Below are 15,287 nucleotides of genomic sequence, written 5' to 3'. Positions count from 1 at the left end.
CCAGGAAATGTATAGGTGGAGAGATATTTGGAAAGTTGTACTTTGATTTTGTATATATTTAAGATTTCCTTGTACCTAATCCATTTGAAACCTTAAAGGAGTACCTTTGCCAGCACTGCCTGGTGGTATCCTTTGGGATTTTGGAGTGGGAAAAGCCCGAGCACAATCCACAGGCATAAGTAACTTTGGCAGCCGATTAAGGTGAGATGCCGAGCAATGCAGGTTGAATCTCAATTCAGGACCTAATCAGCTCTGTCTGCCCGTGTGTATGGAGAGTGTGTGAGTGTGAGTGTGTGTGTGTGTGTGAGTGTGTGTGTTTGCTGGGCTTGACACCCTGGGGAGATCATTATATCGTCGGTTTGGCCCTAGTGCAAAGTTTTCTTACCTTTCGACTTCTTAGTCCTGGGCGGCTGATAAAGTATTTATGAGCAGTGCACATGTTTGGCGGTGAAGTTCCTCCAACTTACAGGCGGCCAAAAATGAACTAATTTGGATTCTTAAATTCAGAAACTAAAACTGGAACTAGAAATTACTTGAGATTATTATAGTGTTTGTTTAAAAATTTAGTGAAAATAAGTTTAGAAAAAGAAAATTCTTTGGAAATCTATAAAAAAGAATTTAATATAAAAGTCCTTGCAAATAATTCAATTATTATTGATATTTGAAATATTATATTTTCTAATTTATTACTTCATTTACCTTTATACATATTTATGAACGAATTAAATCCATAGCTTTTATGTTAACATAAAAGTCGGATAATTGCTTAGGTACATAATTTTTTAATTGGAAATAGCCAACAGTTTTTTTTTGCGATTTCAAAGGTTCCTTTTTCCGTCTGATCAGCAGCAAATACTTTTCAAGCTGCTTTCATAGAATAACCTACGCACATATCCCCATTCGTTTTAGTTATGCTGAAAAGTACTTATAAACTCTGCACTCTAGTCTCTTCAAATCCTTTGATTTTCCCAGCCATTTTCCTGGCAGGACTTTCAATCCCAGGACCAGACCACTTTGGCCCCGACTTTTATTTGAGTTTTGCCTGTACCTTTGCAAGTTTCACGTTTCGGCGTAAGCTCAGTTTTCAATTTCATTATTTTTGTGCTCATGCTGGTTCCGATTGTTCTTATTGTTTTATTTTTTTTTGTTTTTTTTTCGGCTCTGCTTCCCTTTTGTTTGCGGTAAACATTTATGTATTATTTTGTGATATCATCAGTAAATATTTTCTCATTTTATTAAACTGAAGCGAAGCGGTGGCAGGGGGATGAATGGGGTTGCAGGAGAAAGTCAAATGCCAAAAGTGTTTTGGTAAAAGTTTTGGCCGACTTTTGTTGATGAAAGTAATAGAGTTTTGCATAAGCTTTAACTTGTTTGCCCCAGCTTTGCCTCTGTTGGTGTGTGTCGGTGTGCCGGCGTGTGTTGTGCACTAATTAAATATGGAAAAAGAGAGAGCAAAGGCATCTCAAAGATAAATCTGTTAAGTGGTGGCAATTAAATCAAAACTAAATGCGGCCTTTCAACATGCCAAAGCCATTTATAAAAACGAAACGAACAAAAGGAGAGCACCCACCCACGCACATTGGGCGGGTAACCGCGGAAGAGCACTCACTCCGCACCACCACTTGCACCCACAAAACCATAAAACAAAAGCCCGAACAAAAGCTAATTAAGTTTATGTCACCGGAAATTTGTTTCACCTCAAAAACCTCGAATTGTGTGTGGAGGAGGAGAGGAGCCCGGCAGGAGATAAAATGTACGTGGCCCCGTTTTAGGTTGTCACGCGGAGCGCAACGGCAAACGCAATGGAGCACATAGCACCTGGAACAACTGGAACAACGGGGTCCCGGATGAAGGCTGAGGAGAGAGTTCTGAAAAACTTTCATCTCGAACTTGTACACACTCATTGGCAATTAATCTGCTCGCCAGCAAAGACAAATGTAATGTGGAGTGAACATTTGTTCCCTTCCTCCACCCTCCACAAAAAGAGAAAAAATAGTGTCTGCCAATGGGAATTGCACCTTGTGCACTTGGAGCTTGGATTTTAGTTGGTTCTGGCAAGATGGAAAAATCTGTGGTTAGCTAAATAACACTGAGGGAAATTTAGCTATTAAATGAGGGATTTATTGAGTAATTGTTTTAAAGAAAATTTAATATCTTACTTTAAAAGATAATTATAGAGAATCTTTGCAAGCTATAGGTTGGTAGAAGTTATATTGTTAGAGTTTTCTAAGGGCCGTAATTGCTGTATGATATAAAAAAGTTTTTTATGTTAATTTATTCATTTTGCAAAAGGTTAACTATCTTGAAATTGTGCCATATGACAAGAGGTTTTACTGAGATTAAAATTAGTGATGGTGGTTCCCAGGCATTGACATGTTAGAATTGCATTTATTTAACAATTTGAGATAATTTAATGATAAATAAGGTATTTTTTCCTACTTAAAACTATGAATATATGAAAGATAATGATTATGTTTAACATTGTGTTGAGTGCGATATATATTTGTATATTTTATAACAAAATATTCCCCTCAATATAAAACCTTTAAAAGAAAGGATTATTATCTTGTTATTATTCAATATGGTTTAAGTGAAATTAAAATCAATGAATGGTAGTGCCTAAGCATTAACTTGTAACAACTGCATTTTTCTGATCATTTTCAATAATTTAAAGTTAAAGAAGGTATTTTTTGATACTTAAAAATTCGATATATGAAAGATAATAATTATATTCAAGTGATATTGAGTGCGATTTATATTTTTTTTTGTACTTTATAATGAAATTTTCCTCTCAATATATAACCTTTAGCTTACTAGCTCACAGAACAAGCTAAGTCAAGCTTTAAGTCAAGACTTTCTCAAATGAATTTTATAATCATTTATTTCTTGTGTTTGTAATGTATCAGTAACCATAATATTTTGCATGCAAATTATCCGATATAACTTCTCTCAGTGTATGTGGGCTGCTGGACTGGTCACGCTAATGAATTGATTATCTTAATCTTAATAGGAGCGGGGGTGATGGCCGCACGACCCCCAGTAAGTCATTGTGCATAACTGGGAGATGTTGTTGGGTGTCAACAAGAATTATTAGGTTGTCTGGACTGTCTGACCCGGCGGCGGAGTGTTAAGTTGATTTACGAGCCGTTTGTGGCCACCGAGCTTGAAGCCCAACGACGACGATGCTCGAAGCCTGACGCTTTATGGTCGATTTTTATGGCCTTTGCAACTTTGCAAGTGCAGTGCGGCTGAAACTTATGCGCCATATAACCGAAAAACGAACGATTGCACTTTGAACTTTGCTCTGTTTTGGCATTCTACATTCTGCCAGAGCTCCTCGTAGTTTCCGCATTTTTCCGGGCTTCCTTCGGTGGCAAACTTCTTGCACCTTGTGCACATTGTCATTTGGCCAATTACATGGCGGATTCTCGTTTTCAACACGTGAAGAAAAATCTTGCTAGAATTGTAACACATTTTTTCAAGTTCTATAAGGTGAGGTCTATTTCTTTATGTGAGATGAAATGTTTTGAGTATTGCATAGTAGGGTTCAGGGAGTGTTAATGGTTGCGATTGTTGGGAGTGTTTGACCGGTATACAACCCTTTTGTTGCCTCTTGATTTCTTCAAATATTTATAATTGTTTCTTGATTTTATTTATTTGCATTAAATCTTAGAGTTTGGTTTTTAATTCCTTAATTTAAATTTGTTATTCATTTACAATACCTTAACTGCATGTATAATAAAAACATCATCGGAGCTGTCATCTTGTGCTTTCTGTTTAAAATATAAAATGCATTTATAAAAAGTTCAATAATGGAATTAATATATAGAGATTATAAAATATAAGCATAAGCTTATTGTTTTCACAGCGATTGCAAATAATAATGATTTTATTTTAATTAAAGGCTTAAATTATTTTAAATTGGTTTTTTATTTAGAATACCTTAATTGTATAGCTCCTACTTTTGCGATTCTTTTTACACTCTTATGTTATATTGTTGATCTCTACGTTTTATATGTATTGAAGTTAACAGAAAGTGCCGTTCGTTTGTTTTTTGCTAGATTATCATGTTCTTAGTGATTATTTCGAAGGTTTTTTTTACCAACAAACATTAAGTTTCTATTTTTTATAAGAAATTATTTCTCCAAGTGCTTTGTTTCCGCCGTTGGATTCCCTTTGGTGGCTGAGCTTTAAATGGGCGTGGACAAGCGCACACTTGACGCTCTATTGACGATGTTGCCGAGCTCCCCCTCAAGTGTGTACTTATGATGCCTCCCTATCGCCTTCGTCACGCCCCCAAATTCGTTTTTTATTTGAGTTGAGTTTTTGTTCTTGTTGTTTTTTTTTATACATTTTTTTTTTCTTTTCTAGAATTTTCAGTTTGCGTTACTTTGGCAAGTTTCCTGGTGTCGCTTTTTGCACCTCGATGACTGTTGGCGGCTGTCGATGCCGTTGTCGTTGTCGTCGTTGTTGGCTGTCAACAACTCAAAATGCTTCCGTGCAATCGCTTTTTACAGCTTCCGAACAATTTGATTTGATTCCATTAAAAAAGTTTCTCTAGTGATTTCCGTCGAGGTTCTCACCTCTCATCGCGCGACATGTGAAGTTTGAAGCAGTTGTAACGGATACGAGGGATCACTTAGAAAAAATGTTTCTTTCAATTTTTATCATGACAAAAATGTCAGGTGTCTTATTATTTAAGAATTGTAAAGAATATACGATATATTGATATTTAAAAATAATTATTGATATTACTTATCCATACATTACTGATTAAGTTAAGTTGTATTCTTTTTTAACTATCGAGTTTGTTTATATTATATTGAAAGTTTAATATCTCTTAAATTATCGATATGTTATCGCTTCCAAATCTGGGCAAAGAATGTTGAGAGAGCAAGAGAAAGGGAGGATATCTATGAGAATTGTTAGTAAGTGGGATTATTTTTTAAATCCTAATGTTTATATTATTTATTTCACAAGCCTCAAAATATTTTAACTTACTAATTTTGAAATGCATTTATTATTATGTTATTTTATTATTGTTTTATTCCTCTTTTATTTCTTCATCTGCTTCATAAAGTTTTGTAAACCATTTCTAATTCTAATGCCTCTTTATTTCAAGTGCATAATCCCCACTTTCCCCTCCCCTTGGAGTTGCCCATCGAAGAGTGTTTCATAAGCCGTGCCATGAGGCTTAGGGGGTCGAGTGAAGGGGGAGGTTTGTCTAAATAATTGTGACATTGGCACGTCAGCATCGTGCAGTGCGCGTCAAGTGTTGCATACTTTTAAGCACCCCTTACCAGAGGCACCCCTCCCAAAAAACACCTCACACCCCAGCAGGAGCAGCAGTTCAGAATCCTTCAAGGACTCGTCGCCGGCGTCGATGCATGTCATTTGCTGGCAGATTGACAAACTTTGGTGCGTTCATCGGGGAAAGTGTGTGTGTGTGCTGTGTGTGATGAATATGGGGAGCAGCAGCAGGCAGCGTGTAATGTCAACTGGCAACTTGCACTGATGCCAAGCAATTTCAATTGACGACACGAACGACGGCAATTGCCGGCTTTAAAGGGATAAGGCGACATAATGATGGCACATAAGGGGCAACGGGAAGCGGTCATAAAAACGCTTTACCATCGCGTCAGTCGTAAAACCTTAACCCCCAGCGTAGATAGTTATAATTGCAGACAGAAAGTTGTTAAACTTGGGGAGTCGATAAAAAATGACACGAACCACAAAATCTTAGTAAAACAAGTGAAGAAAACAAAAGGCTGCAAGTGCTGGAAAAAAGGGTTTTCAAAATCGCAGAATAAGAAGACAATGGGATATTATTTAATTTAGATGAGAATAAAATCTTGAAATAATAATAAAATATTTCAAATAGTCCAATACTAAAATTCCTCTTCAATTTGCCTTATCTGATGAAAATATTTATAATAAATAGAATACATTTTGTATTTAGAATAATTAACAAATTCTAATGTTAATGTTAACTATATAATTTTAAATTATTAACGATTAATTGAGTGTTTGATGTAGTCTTAAAATTTGAGATTAGGATATACATATTAAAATATCACCACTGCTTAGAATTGTTCTTTATGAGAGTTTTAAGAATAATACAAAATAAAATTAAACATATATGATACTTAAATATTTAAGATCATCTTATATATGGATACATCTTATATAGGATAAGATAATATAGACTTATTTCTCCAAGAAAGTTATCATAGATTGATCTGTAAAAAACTATAATGGTTCTTTCATTGAAATTTACAAATAATCATATATCGTATATGATGCTTAAGATTAATCTCATAGGTTAGACTTTTTCTTCTAGAGTATAAACATAGATTGATCTATAAAAAGGACAAAACCATTGTCATCACTGCTTAGATGAGTTCTTCAACCTCCAACTGACATTTATGCAAATCAAAAATTCGGTTTAACAAGGCCAACAGCCAATGGGGTTTTGTGTTGTGTGTGTAATGTTAAATACAAAATTGACTTTGCCAGCTGCTGCCGATTGTCGCCGTCAGTCGGTCGGTCGCTTATGGAATTTAAACTCTGCAAATATGCATTTAACACACTTCGGCGTGTCGAGATGCTGCAACAGTCTGTCCGTTCCGGAGTCCGGCATACACATAGTATATATCTATATATATGAACGTATGTATAAATAAAAATCGCCAGCAGCTGTTGGTAGGTTGGAGCTGGACGGAATGGGGCTGCGATGGATGGCTGCTTGGGACATGGGACGTGGGACGTGGGCAGTGCGGCATTTTGAAGAGCATATGAAAAGTTTTGGCTCCCATGTTGTCGCATGGAATTTATGATGAATTTTCCAGCTCGACGCATATTGCAGAACATTTTTGGGTACGCCCGGCCTAGGCCTGATTCCATCCCGTTTCCACCATGAAGTGCAACCACAGCAGGAGCCGCAAACGCACAGGCACATCGAGGTACCATAACCAGAACCAGAGACGGGACAGCATTTGGTCCATGGCTTGTTCCTGGTTTTTCCTATTTTTTCTCCCTTTTGCTTCGTTTTGTAAAAAACCCAACACAACCCAATCCCAAGCCCAGTGACAAACCCATTCGGAATCCCACTCGGTTAGCAGCTTTTCATGTTGCCTCGTTCCTGGGTTGTTCGGCCACATGACGTAGTCGCAGAATCCCGTCCTGGTCCCCAGTCCTGAAGCTGCCCCAGGGTAACTCTGAAATTGTTTTAGTGCTGTTGCAAAATTTTCAAAATACGATTTGACATGTATAACGCACAACTGAGTGCGGAATAGGGCCAAGGGCATGGACTGGCTCTAACAAAATTTTGATGAAATCAAATCGAGAAGCTATTTCACATCGGAATTATGCTATTGTCTAACAGAAATGCGGTTTTGTTAAAGAAAATATAAATTATTAATTGATTTGGGTATTAAACTTAACTTATACTTGCTTCAAGGCATTAATTTTTATGTAAATAAATAGATTTTGTTCTTCCATAAACATGGATTTGGAAATATCATTAGCTTTAAGCTTTTTGTTTGGAATGTGTCTATTTTTCATGTCAATATCCTTTCCTTTTGCCTCTTTTCCTACTACTTTTCTTCTTCTCTGATACTTCTATTTTCCCCTAATCCAAGTCTTGTTTGGGCTACTCCCTTCATTTATCCCTCGTTCAGGATTTCAGCCCAACATGTTTTTGATCTGCCTTTTCTTGTGGGGATTATGCTAATTGGCATCCTTTGACTGGCTGAATATTCACAGACAGAAAGAGAGAAAGGACTTTAGACCACATGGATTGACTCTAAACCAGAGCTAACAACTATGCAAAAAAACATAGAAATAGTTGAAGAAAGTCATAGTAATGGTCAATGTATTTCCCATTTGGAAGGCCTAAAAATACTCAGACAAGAAAAAGGAAACAAAATGTGTTTGAAGGCCTTTAAAGCCCTGTATGGGTTATAAAATATATTTGGCAAAGAACTATTGGCAGAATTTCAAATAATAGACCCAAGATTTACTTCCAACAATAGGCACATCATTATATTACATACAAATGCTTTTATTTCCATCAACTTAACCCCTTTATTATCCATAATTTTCATCATATTGCCGGCATAATCTGCCTGATTATTCCGCCTGCCCATATTATTATGCCATTGAACAGGCCATAATCATAATCATAGCATTTATCTAATATGCCAGCGAAAATATTTGCTCATTTAATAATAAGGGCACTGAGAGGGCATTGCCTGTGGCGGGTATCCTCCTCCATACACAGCACATCCAAAAACCCTGGAATCCAGAGTCTGGGCCAGACTTTGGCCCAAAAATGAAGCGGGAAAATGCGCAAACAAGTCACAAATTGAATTGATTGGCTGGTAAACACAAGCATCGACCCGGATAACACGCCCCCACCGAAAAGGGCAGATAAACAGATCCACAAGCTCTGGCCATAACCAGAATCTCTAACCAGAATCCCGGAACCCACAGGCCCTAATTGAGCGTGAACATAGGAGAGCATAATGCACGGACTTCAATTTTGATAAGAAGACTCCTCTGAGCTGGAGCTGGAGGTGGGGGAAGTTTTGCAATTAGCCCTTCGAAATGAAATGGCCAAGTAAAAGTTGTCAAAGAGCCCCGTGAAATTGTTTAGAAACCAATTACAAAACTACCAAGGCAGAGCCAAAAGACAATGGCAACTGATTTCGGCCAATTTCGCTGACCTTTGAACCCCAAAAGTCGCCTTCAGGCGCAGCTGCTCGAAAGTAAAATCCAACGGAGCACCAAAAATTGCGTTATCTTAATGAGTTTAAACGTTAATCAGGCAAGGCATGGCAAAGTCACCGCAAAAAAGGAGCAGCCGCACAGGAAGCGGAAATGGTGGCCATTTTGGCTGGCCAACACACAAACAGTGGGCCACTGGGCCACCAAGTTTCTATTTGCGGCAAGCGGAAGTTGAAAGAGTCGAGAGGAGGCCGAAAGTCCAGAGAGTCCAAGGCACCACGGATGCATATTAAATTAATAATTTGACCTCATCCTGTGACTGCTGCTGCTCCTGCTCCTGCTCCTGCTGGTCTAATTTTTGCATCCGCCCGCCGCCGAGATTTTTGCTAACTGATTGCGACAAGGACAACATCGGTGCGCGTTGGGGGCCATGTGGCGCTAATGTTTCACCCGAGACCCCAGAACCCAGACCCAGAACTCAGACCCAGACCGAGACCGAGAGATAAACAATTAAAAACTTTTGCAATTTGCGGTAATTCCACTCTTAACCCCTTTGGACGACGCCAAGTGCGCATAACAAGTAGCTAGTAACGTAAGTATTTTTTTTATTTTTATTTTCAACTCTTGACTTAACGCTTAAGTACGATTGGGATCAGAGCACAGAAAATAATTGGAATGACAGTTAAAATTAGTCAAAATTATTAGATTCTTTAATTTTTGCTATATATTTAATTGCTATTCATGGCAATTTGCTAATTTCTTTTCCTTGACTTATACAAGACAGAAAAAAAGACTTAAATTTCTTAACAATTATAGTTTGTAAGCAAAAAATAGTGCCATTAAATTTTTACATGTTTCATTTTATATTTAAATTTCATAATAATTATAATTTCATATTTAAACTGAGTGGCTTCACTCTAAAATTTTATTATTTTTTAAGGCATATTGTATAAAACTTTAGCTATTTTGAATTCATCTTTAATCTCTACAATTAGTTTTTTATGCGATCAAATGCTTTATTATATATATAAATAGGATTGCATAGGATGCATAGGATTGTTAATATTATGTAAGTTATATTTTCAATACCATAAGTACCTTTCATTAATGCAATAAATAATTACAATTGTTAACATATGATTTGGATGCAACAATTCTGTAAATATAAAAGAGTGTTATTAAACATATTAATGTACCAAGGTTCATTTTACAACAATGTTTGTTTAAAAACATAAAACATAAAAGAAATATCCTATATATAATATCTATTTTAAATCGAACAACATATTGTTGACAGTGTAATTGATTGTAAGACTCTCTTTTGTTATTATCTTATCATTAATTCTTAGATTGCCACACTGACTGATAAATATAAAGGCAGGTCTTAACTCGTTTTTTGTTGGGTGCAATAATGTAATTTTTGTTGATTTTGCGCACGTTTTTCCTTATCAATCAAAAACAGAGTGCAAAAATATTCACCCGGTGCCTTGGTGGTTAAACCTATAAATACCCATGAAGAGAATACCCAATGACCATTTAAACATTTCAAAGTATACAGTCAACTTTTATATTTTGAGAAATACAATTAAATAAATCAATTAAAATGGCTTGTAAAGGATGTGGAGCTAGTAAGTTGACAAGAAAAATTAATATTGATCATTGGATCACCTTATATTTGATAGTTTACTGAGTACTTAAATTAATTTTCTAGACTGCAAATGCAAGGACACCAAGTGCGGCGACAATTGTGCCTGCAGTCAGGACTGCAAATGCGTTTGCAAAAATGGACCCAAGGATCAGTGTTGCAAGACCAAATAGATATATACATAGATTCGCCAATCAAATGAAACTAAATAAATAAAAAGGCAGCAACCAAAAACCTCAAGTCAAACCCACAAATTTCCCTAGAAATGTCTGTCAGAAATGATATTTCGCTTAATTACAATTTTCGCGGGCGACACTCTGCTAAAAATGCATAAAAACACATGTCGAGGACAAAATGGCAGCATGACCATGGTGTTTATTTTTTGGTTTTTGTTTTTAGGTTTTTGTTTTGTTTTGTTTGTGCTAAGTCCCCTTCTGGCCAAGTGTCACACACGCACATTTTTGGCCAGGGCCGTCGTCGTCATCGCAAAATGCGCAATTATTGCATTTGTGGCGCGTGGCAGGACGTGGCATCCGTATGGCAGGATGCGGCAGGATGGCTGCAAAATTTATGCGGTCTCATTTGGAGGACACAACTCGAAATTGTGACACTTGTAAGTGAGCGTGAAATAATTTCGCGCATTAAGTATACGCAACGGGGGCCCGGGCAAAACAATGCCCCGCTGCCATTAGGAGTGCAATTGTTTAAGCAATTAATTAGCACAGTTCCGTGACGATGAAGTGCCAAATAAAAATACCCAGAAAAAAAATTATGAAGCTGAAGCGACGGCGGCCACTTAAGGACTTCTTCTTTGCCACAGTGCAACCTCCACTCGGATTGCCTTCATAATAACCTCAACGAAGTGCGAGGCTGGGAGGGAGGGTTCTGTGGAAAACTCGTGTTTCACTCCAAACAATGAACTTCGGGCGTGGGAAATGGTGTGCGGTATGGGGGTGGGCTGGAAAAATTCTAACCGCAAATTGCGGAAATGCCTGTCTGGGCCGTCTGCTCGTCTGCCTTTCTGCTCTAATTGTCTGTACATAATTTAGGCAAACATTTTTAATTAAGTGCAATGCCCGGCTCACACACAAGTACATGGCTTGGTTTTTAATTCCGTCATTAATCTTGCAGAGCCATTGCGAGGTGTACTCGAGCAGTTGATCGCAGCAATTAGTGCCGAGTTTTAGAGTTTTGTGTGTTTGTTTGTTTATTTGTTTGTGTGCTGTTTGCCTTTGCCTTGAATACAACAACCAGCAAACAGTTGGAAAGTACCAACACTTTTTGTTTGTTGCAACTTTATTTACTCAACTGCGGTGTGTCTGGCTTTGCCCTTTGTTCTTAAATGGTTATATTAGCTAGGTTGTGCAGTTTGAGATGGTATTTCCATAGTTAAAATCTTAGCAAACTAAGCAAAATAAACATAGTAAATAGAAATAATCTTTCAAGTTTCGAACTATGTATATATTTTAAGCCGTTTAACTTTATCCTTGGAAAAACTCTTTAGACAAAGTGAGTTAATTATAAAATTACCCATATCTAAAAATAAATCTTGTTGAGCTTCTCCTTTTACTAAAAGAAAATTTCAAGAACTTAGAGGAGACTTTGTCGACCATCCTGGCTTTCTTATCGCCACGTTTTTTGGTGTTTTTCTTGTCTGTGGCACTCGTAACTTTGCCGCAAAATTGCTTGTTTCCGCTTCCGGCCCCTTAACCCTCAACAGCCCTTAGCCGTCGCCCACTGATAGATGCCATTATGACCTACTCTTGGCCATAAGTTTTCCCTCTGGGCCAACAACCACGACAACGACAACGAGGACTAAGACGACGACGTTGTTGAGGCTGAAGCTGCTGGCAGCAATTAAAGCCAATTATTCTGAAATAATTGTTTTAAGCAGATTTCTTGGGTTTGGGCCTTCTTGTCGAGTTTATTTTTGGTTGTCATTGTTATTTTATATATCTAGATGTTGGTTATTTTCTTTGTGGTGTTTTTTATTAGGGATTGTGACCCATGATGTCGTGTTTTAAGCTCTTGTGGGGTTTTGGCGGCTTTGGGCTTGACATTACACTTTTGTGTGTCTTTAAAGCGATTCTCATTTTCAATTTGCAATGCGAAAAGCTCGTTAAAATAATTTGTCACACAGTATTCTGTTTAATTAAAAAGTTTCAAATGAATGTGCGATGCCATTAAATGATTCTTTCCAGCTTCTCTCTCTCATTCCTTTCTCTGTGTGTGTTTCGGGATGCCTAAAAAACAATTAACCCAACTGCAATGCAATGCAATGCAATGCATTTCCTGTGTGTGCATGTATAGGCAGCTCGAGTTTTCCATAGTGGGAAAAACTTGTGCAAAAAGTGGCACATTTTGAGAAAAAAAAGACAGACTGACATTTATTTTAATACATCATATACTCTGATAAGCCTATTAGCCGCAATATTAAAGGTATTTAAGATATTTGCACGCTCAATTTGGCTTAATGTATTTACATATTAAAATGATTAAATAGCATTAATTATCCTTGAAATGCGGATGCCATTTTTTTTATTATTGGATTGGAAATGAATATTTTACTAATTTTGCAACACAGATTTTAATTTTTTTTTGTTTTTATGACATATGTGTATTACAATATCTGATGTTTAAGCTTATTAACACTGAATAAGGTATCGTAATCATTTAATTTCGTTTTTATTAATGGTTACATTTTATTCATTAGTTTTGTGCTTATAGGATTAAGAATACATTACTGATAAATATTGAAATTTATAATTTAAATTCTATATATACATGGTTTTAATACTTTATTTTATTGCTTCAGCTTTTCCGGTATTTTAATTTTTAGCAATATTACTTTAAAGTGTGAGCAAATTAAATATATATAAATCATTCGTTATCTCTTTTGGATACATGACTGATAAATAATAATAATTAAAGTTTAAATTCTAAATTTACATAGCTTACATATTTCTGTATTTAATTTGAATTTTTTTATATTTATTTCAGTGTCCTTAAAAAATGCCTAAACCTTTCATTTTTATTTACCTTAATCAACAGTTACATAATACAGTGCTCTTTCCTCTCTGTACGGGTTACGAATAACGATTCAATGTATATATGTATCCTAATGTTTTTGGTAGCTTTTTTTTGCATGTGCATTTTGTGTACAATTTCATTTGCAACCCAAAAAAATAAAACTGAAACAAAAAATATTCTATACAAAATTCGCAATGGACATGAATGTTGAATGCCTCTCTCTCTCTCTCTATGTGTGTGGGGGTAACTTGCACAATAAAATTTATTGTGTTGTAGTAACAATTGTTGTAAGCTCTTGCTTTTGTATGCGTTTGTCACCCACAATGTCCGTCAGGGGCTTCATTGTTTCGCCACATAATTAATTGTCGTAGTTTTCGGGTGTTAAATAATTAGAAAACAAGTTTTTTTCAGCTATTAATCAACGTGTGAGTGAGCGGGAGAAGGGAGAGAGAATTCTAGGTGTATGGATACTGCAAATGTGGTTCAATTTAATGGCCGCAAAAAGTCTTTACACCCCACATAATGCCCCGAATTAACCTCAACACCTTATCAATGCATAAGAGGGAAATGGCCTCTAATGTGCTCCTTAAGCTCCAATCGTAACCCATTCTAAATCACAACATAATCCCATAATTTACATAAAATGGAGCCAAATCGCTGGGACACGAATACAAAGGAGGTTTGTGACCCACAAATACAAATACAGACGAAAAAAGGCACCCTTAGATTCCCCTCCAAACACACAAACATTGGGCTAACGCAATTTGCCCCACTCAAATATCATTATGTCATAAATTGATGTTGAATCCTTGTTCATTTATGAAATTTTCCCATTCCCTCTCTGGGTGTGCGCTTATAAAGTTCACAAGTTCGATTTGCCCTCAAGCCAGAAGCCAAGTGTGTGGGTGTGTGCCACGAATTTAAGTTTTTATGAGTGCCATCATTGGCATCATCATCATCATCATTACATTGTTCGATTGACCTTTCTAATTGCCAAGGTATCTAGTTTAAAGTGCGTTCGATGAGGGCATCATAGCTGGAAATTTGCATGTCCCTTAAGCGGACCAAGAGAGAGAGAGATGATGCTAATGAAACGTCAATTATGTGCGACCGTTTACAAGGACTCTTGGCAGAATAAAATACTTAAGAATAGGTCAAAATGTCTCTAGCCGACTATGAAATACCGGGTACTCAGTGAGGTTTAAGGGAATGTATTAAGAATAGATAAATTTTACTTTTTAAAGATCTTTAAACCAATAATATGATATTTCTAGGATATATTAAGGGAAAAGAATTCCCCTGCTTTCGATAAACAAAAATGTTACTAAAGTTAACTAACATTTGAACATTTTAAATCCCAAATGTAATTTAAAATCAATTTTTTCTAGGCTTATATAACTTTACAACTATAATAATATCTATGATACTATAATTTTTGAGTTTCCCCGAATTCTATATACCCTTTCGCCATCATCAAATACCGCGTATAAAAATGAGCACGTGACCAACTTTGTCAACGCCTGTGGCATATCCAATTTAACCCTCAAATGGCTGCCATTATGACAGCATCATGGAGGATCCAGGAGCACCGGAGGAGCACCGGAGGAGCAACATCAGTAGACCCGCTGAGTTATTAGCGAATCGTGATTGGCATAAATCAATGCAACGACGACTCGTCGATGGCTGCAGAAGGTAGAATGCACCTGTCGTAGCCACACTCTTACTTGGCCAACAACTAACTACAGCTGGCCAGCTGGGCAGGACTCTTTGCTGGCTGCCCTAATGGGCTGCCCGGGTCATTGAGGAATTTATGACTGTCATCCGTCTGGCACTCAAAAAGGACATCCTTGACGATGACATTGTCCCCTCAGCTCAGTCGTAATCC

The 15,287-nt window shown here is 36.8% G+C and overlaps 1 protein-coding gene across 1 annotated transcript; it reads left to right on the top strand.

Annotated features, from left to right (window-relative positions):
- Positions 1-10,324: 10,324 nt before the first annotated feature.
- LOC110188642 (metallothionein-3) lies at positions 10,325-10,626 on the top strand. Its single transcript, XM_020958417.2, has 2 exons — positions 10,325-10,355; positions 10,439-10,626. The coding sequence occupies exons 1-2, from the start codon at positions 10,331-10,333 to the stop codon at positions 10,543-10,545; spliced, it is 132 nt and encodes a 43-aa protein (XP_020814076.2). The 5' UTR covers positions 10,325-10,330; the 3' UTR covers positions 10,546-10,626.
- The last annotated feature ends 4,661 nt before the right edge of the window (positions 10,627-15,287 follow it).

Source organism: Drosophila serrata, unplaced genomic scaffold (assembly GCF_035046125.1).
Source record: "Drosophila serrata isolate PLE 108 unplaced genomic scaffold, ASM3504612v1 contig_269, whole genome shotgun sequence".
Lineage (NCBI taxonomy): Eukaryota > Metazoa > Arthropoda > Insecta > Diptera > Drosophilidae > Drosophila > Drosophila serrata.
This window is presented reverse-complemented; position numbering and strand designations above follow the sequence as displayed.

Excerpts from the sequence above, each read along its gene's own strand:
- LOC110188642 (XM_020958417.2), top strand. The coding sequence starts at position 10,331 with ATGGCTTGTAAAGGATGTGGAGCTA. Across the intron at positions 10,356-10,438 it reads TTGTAAAGGATGTGGAGCTA|ACTGCAAATGCAAGGACACC; the intron begins GTAAGTTGACAA and ends TTAATTTTCTAG.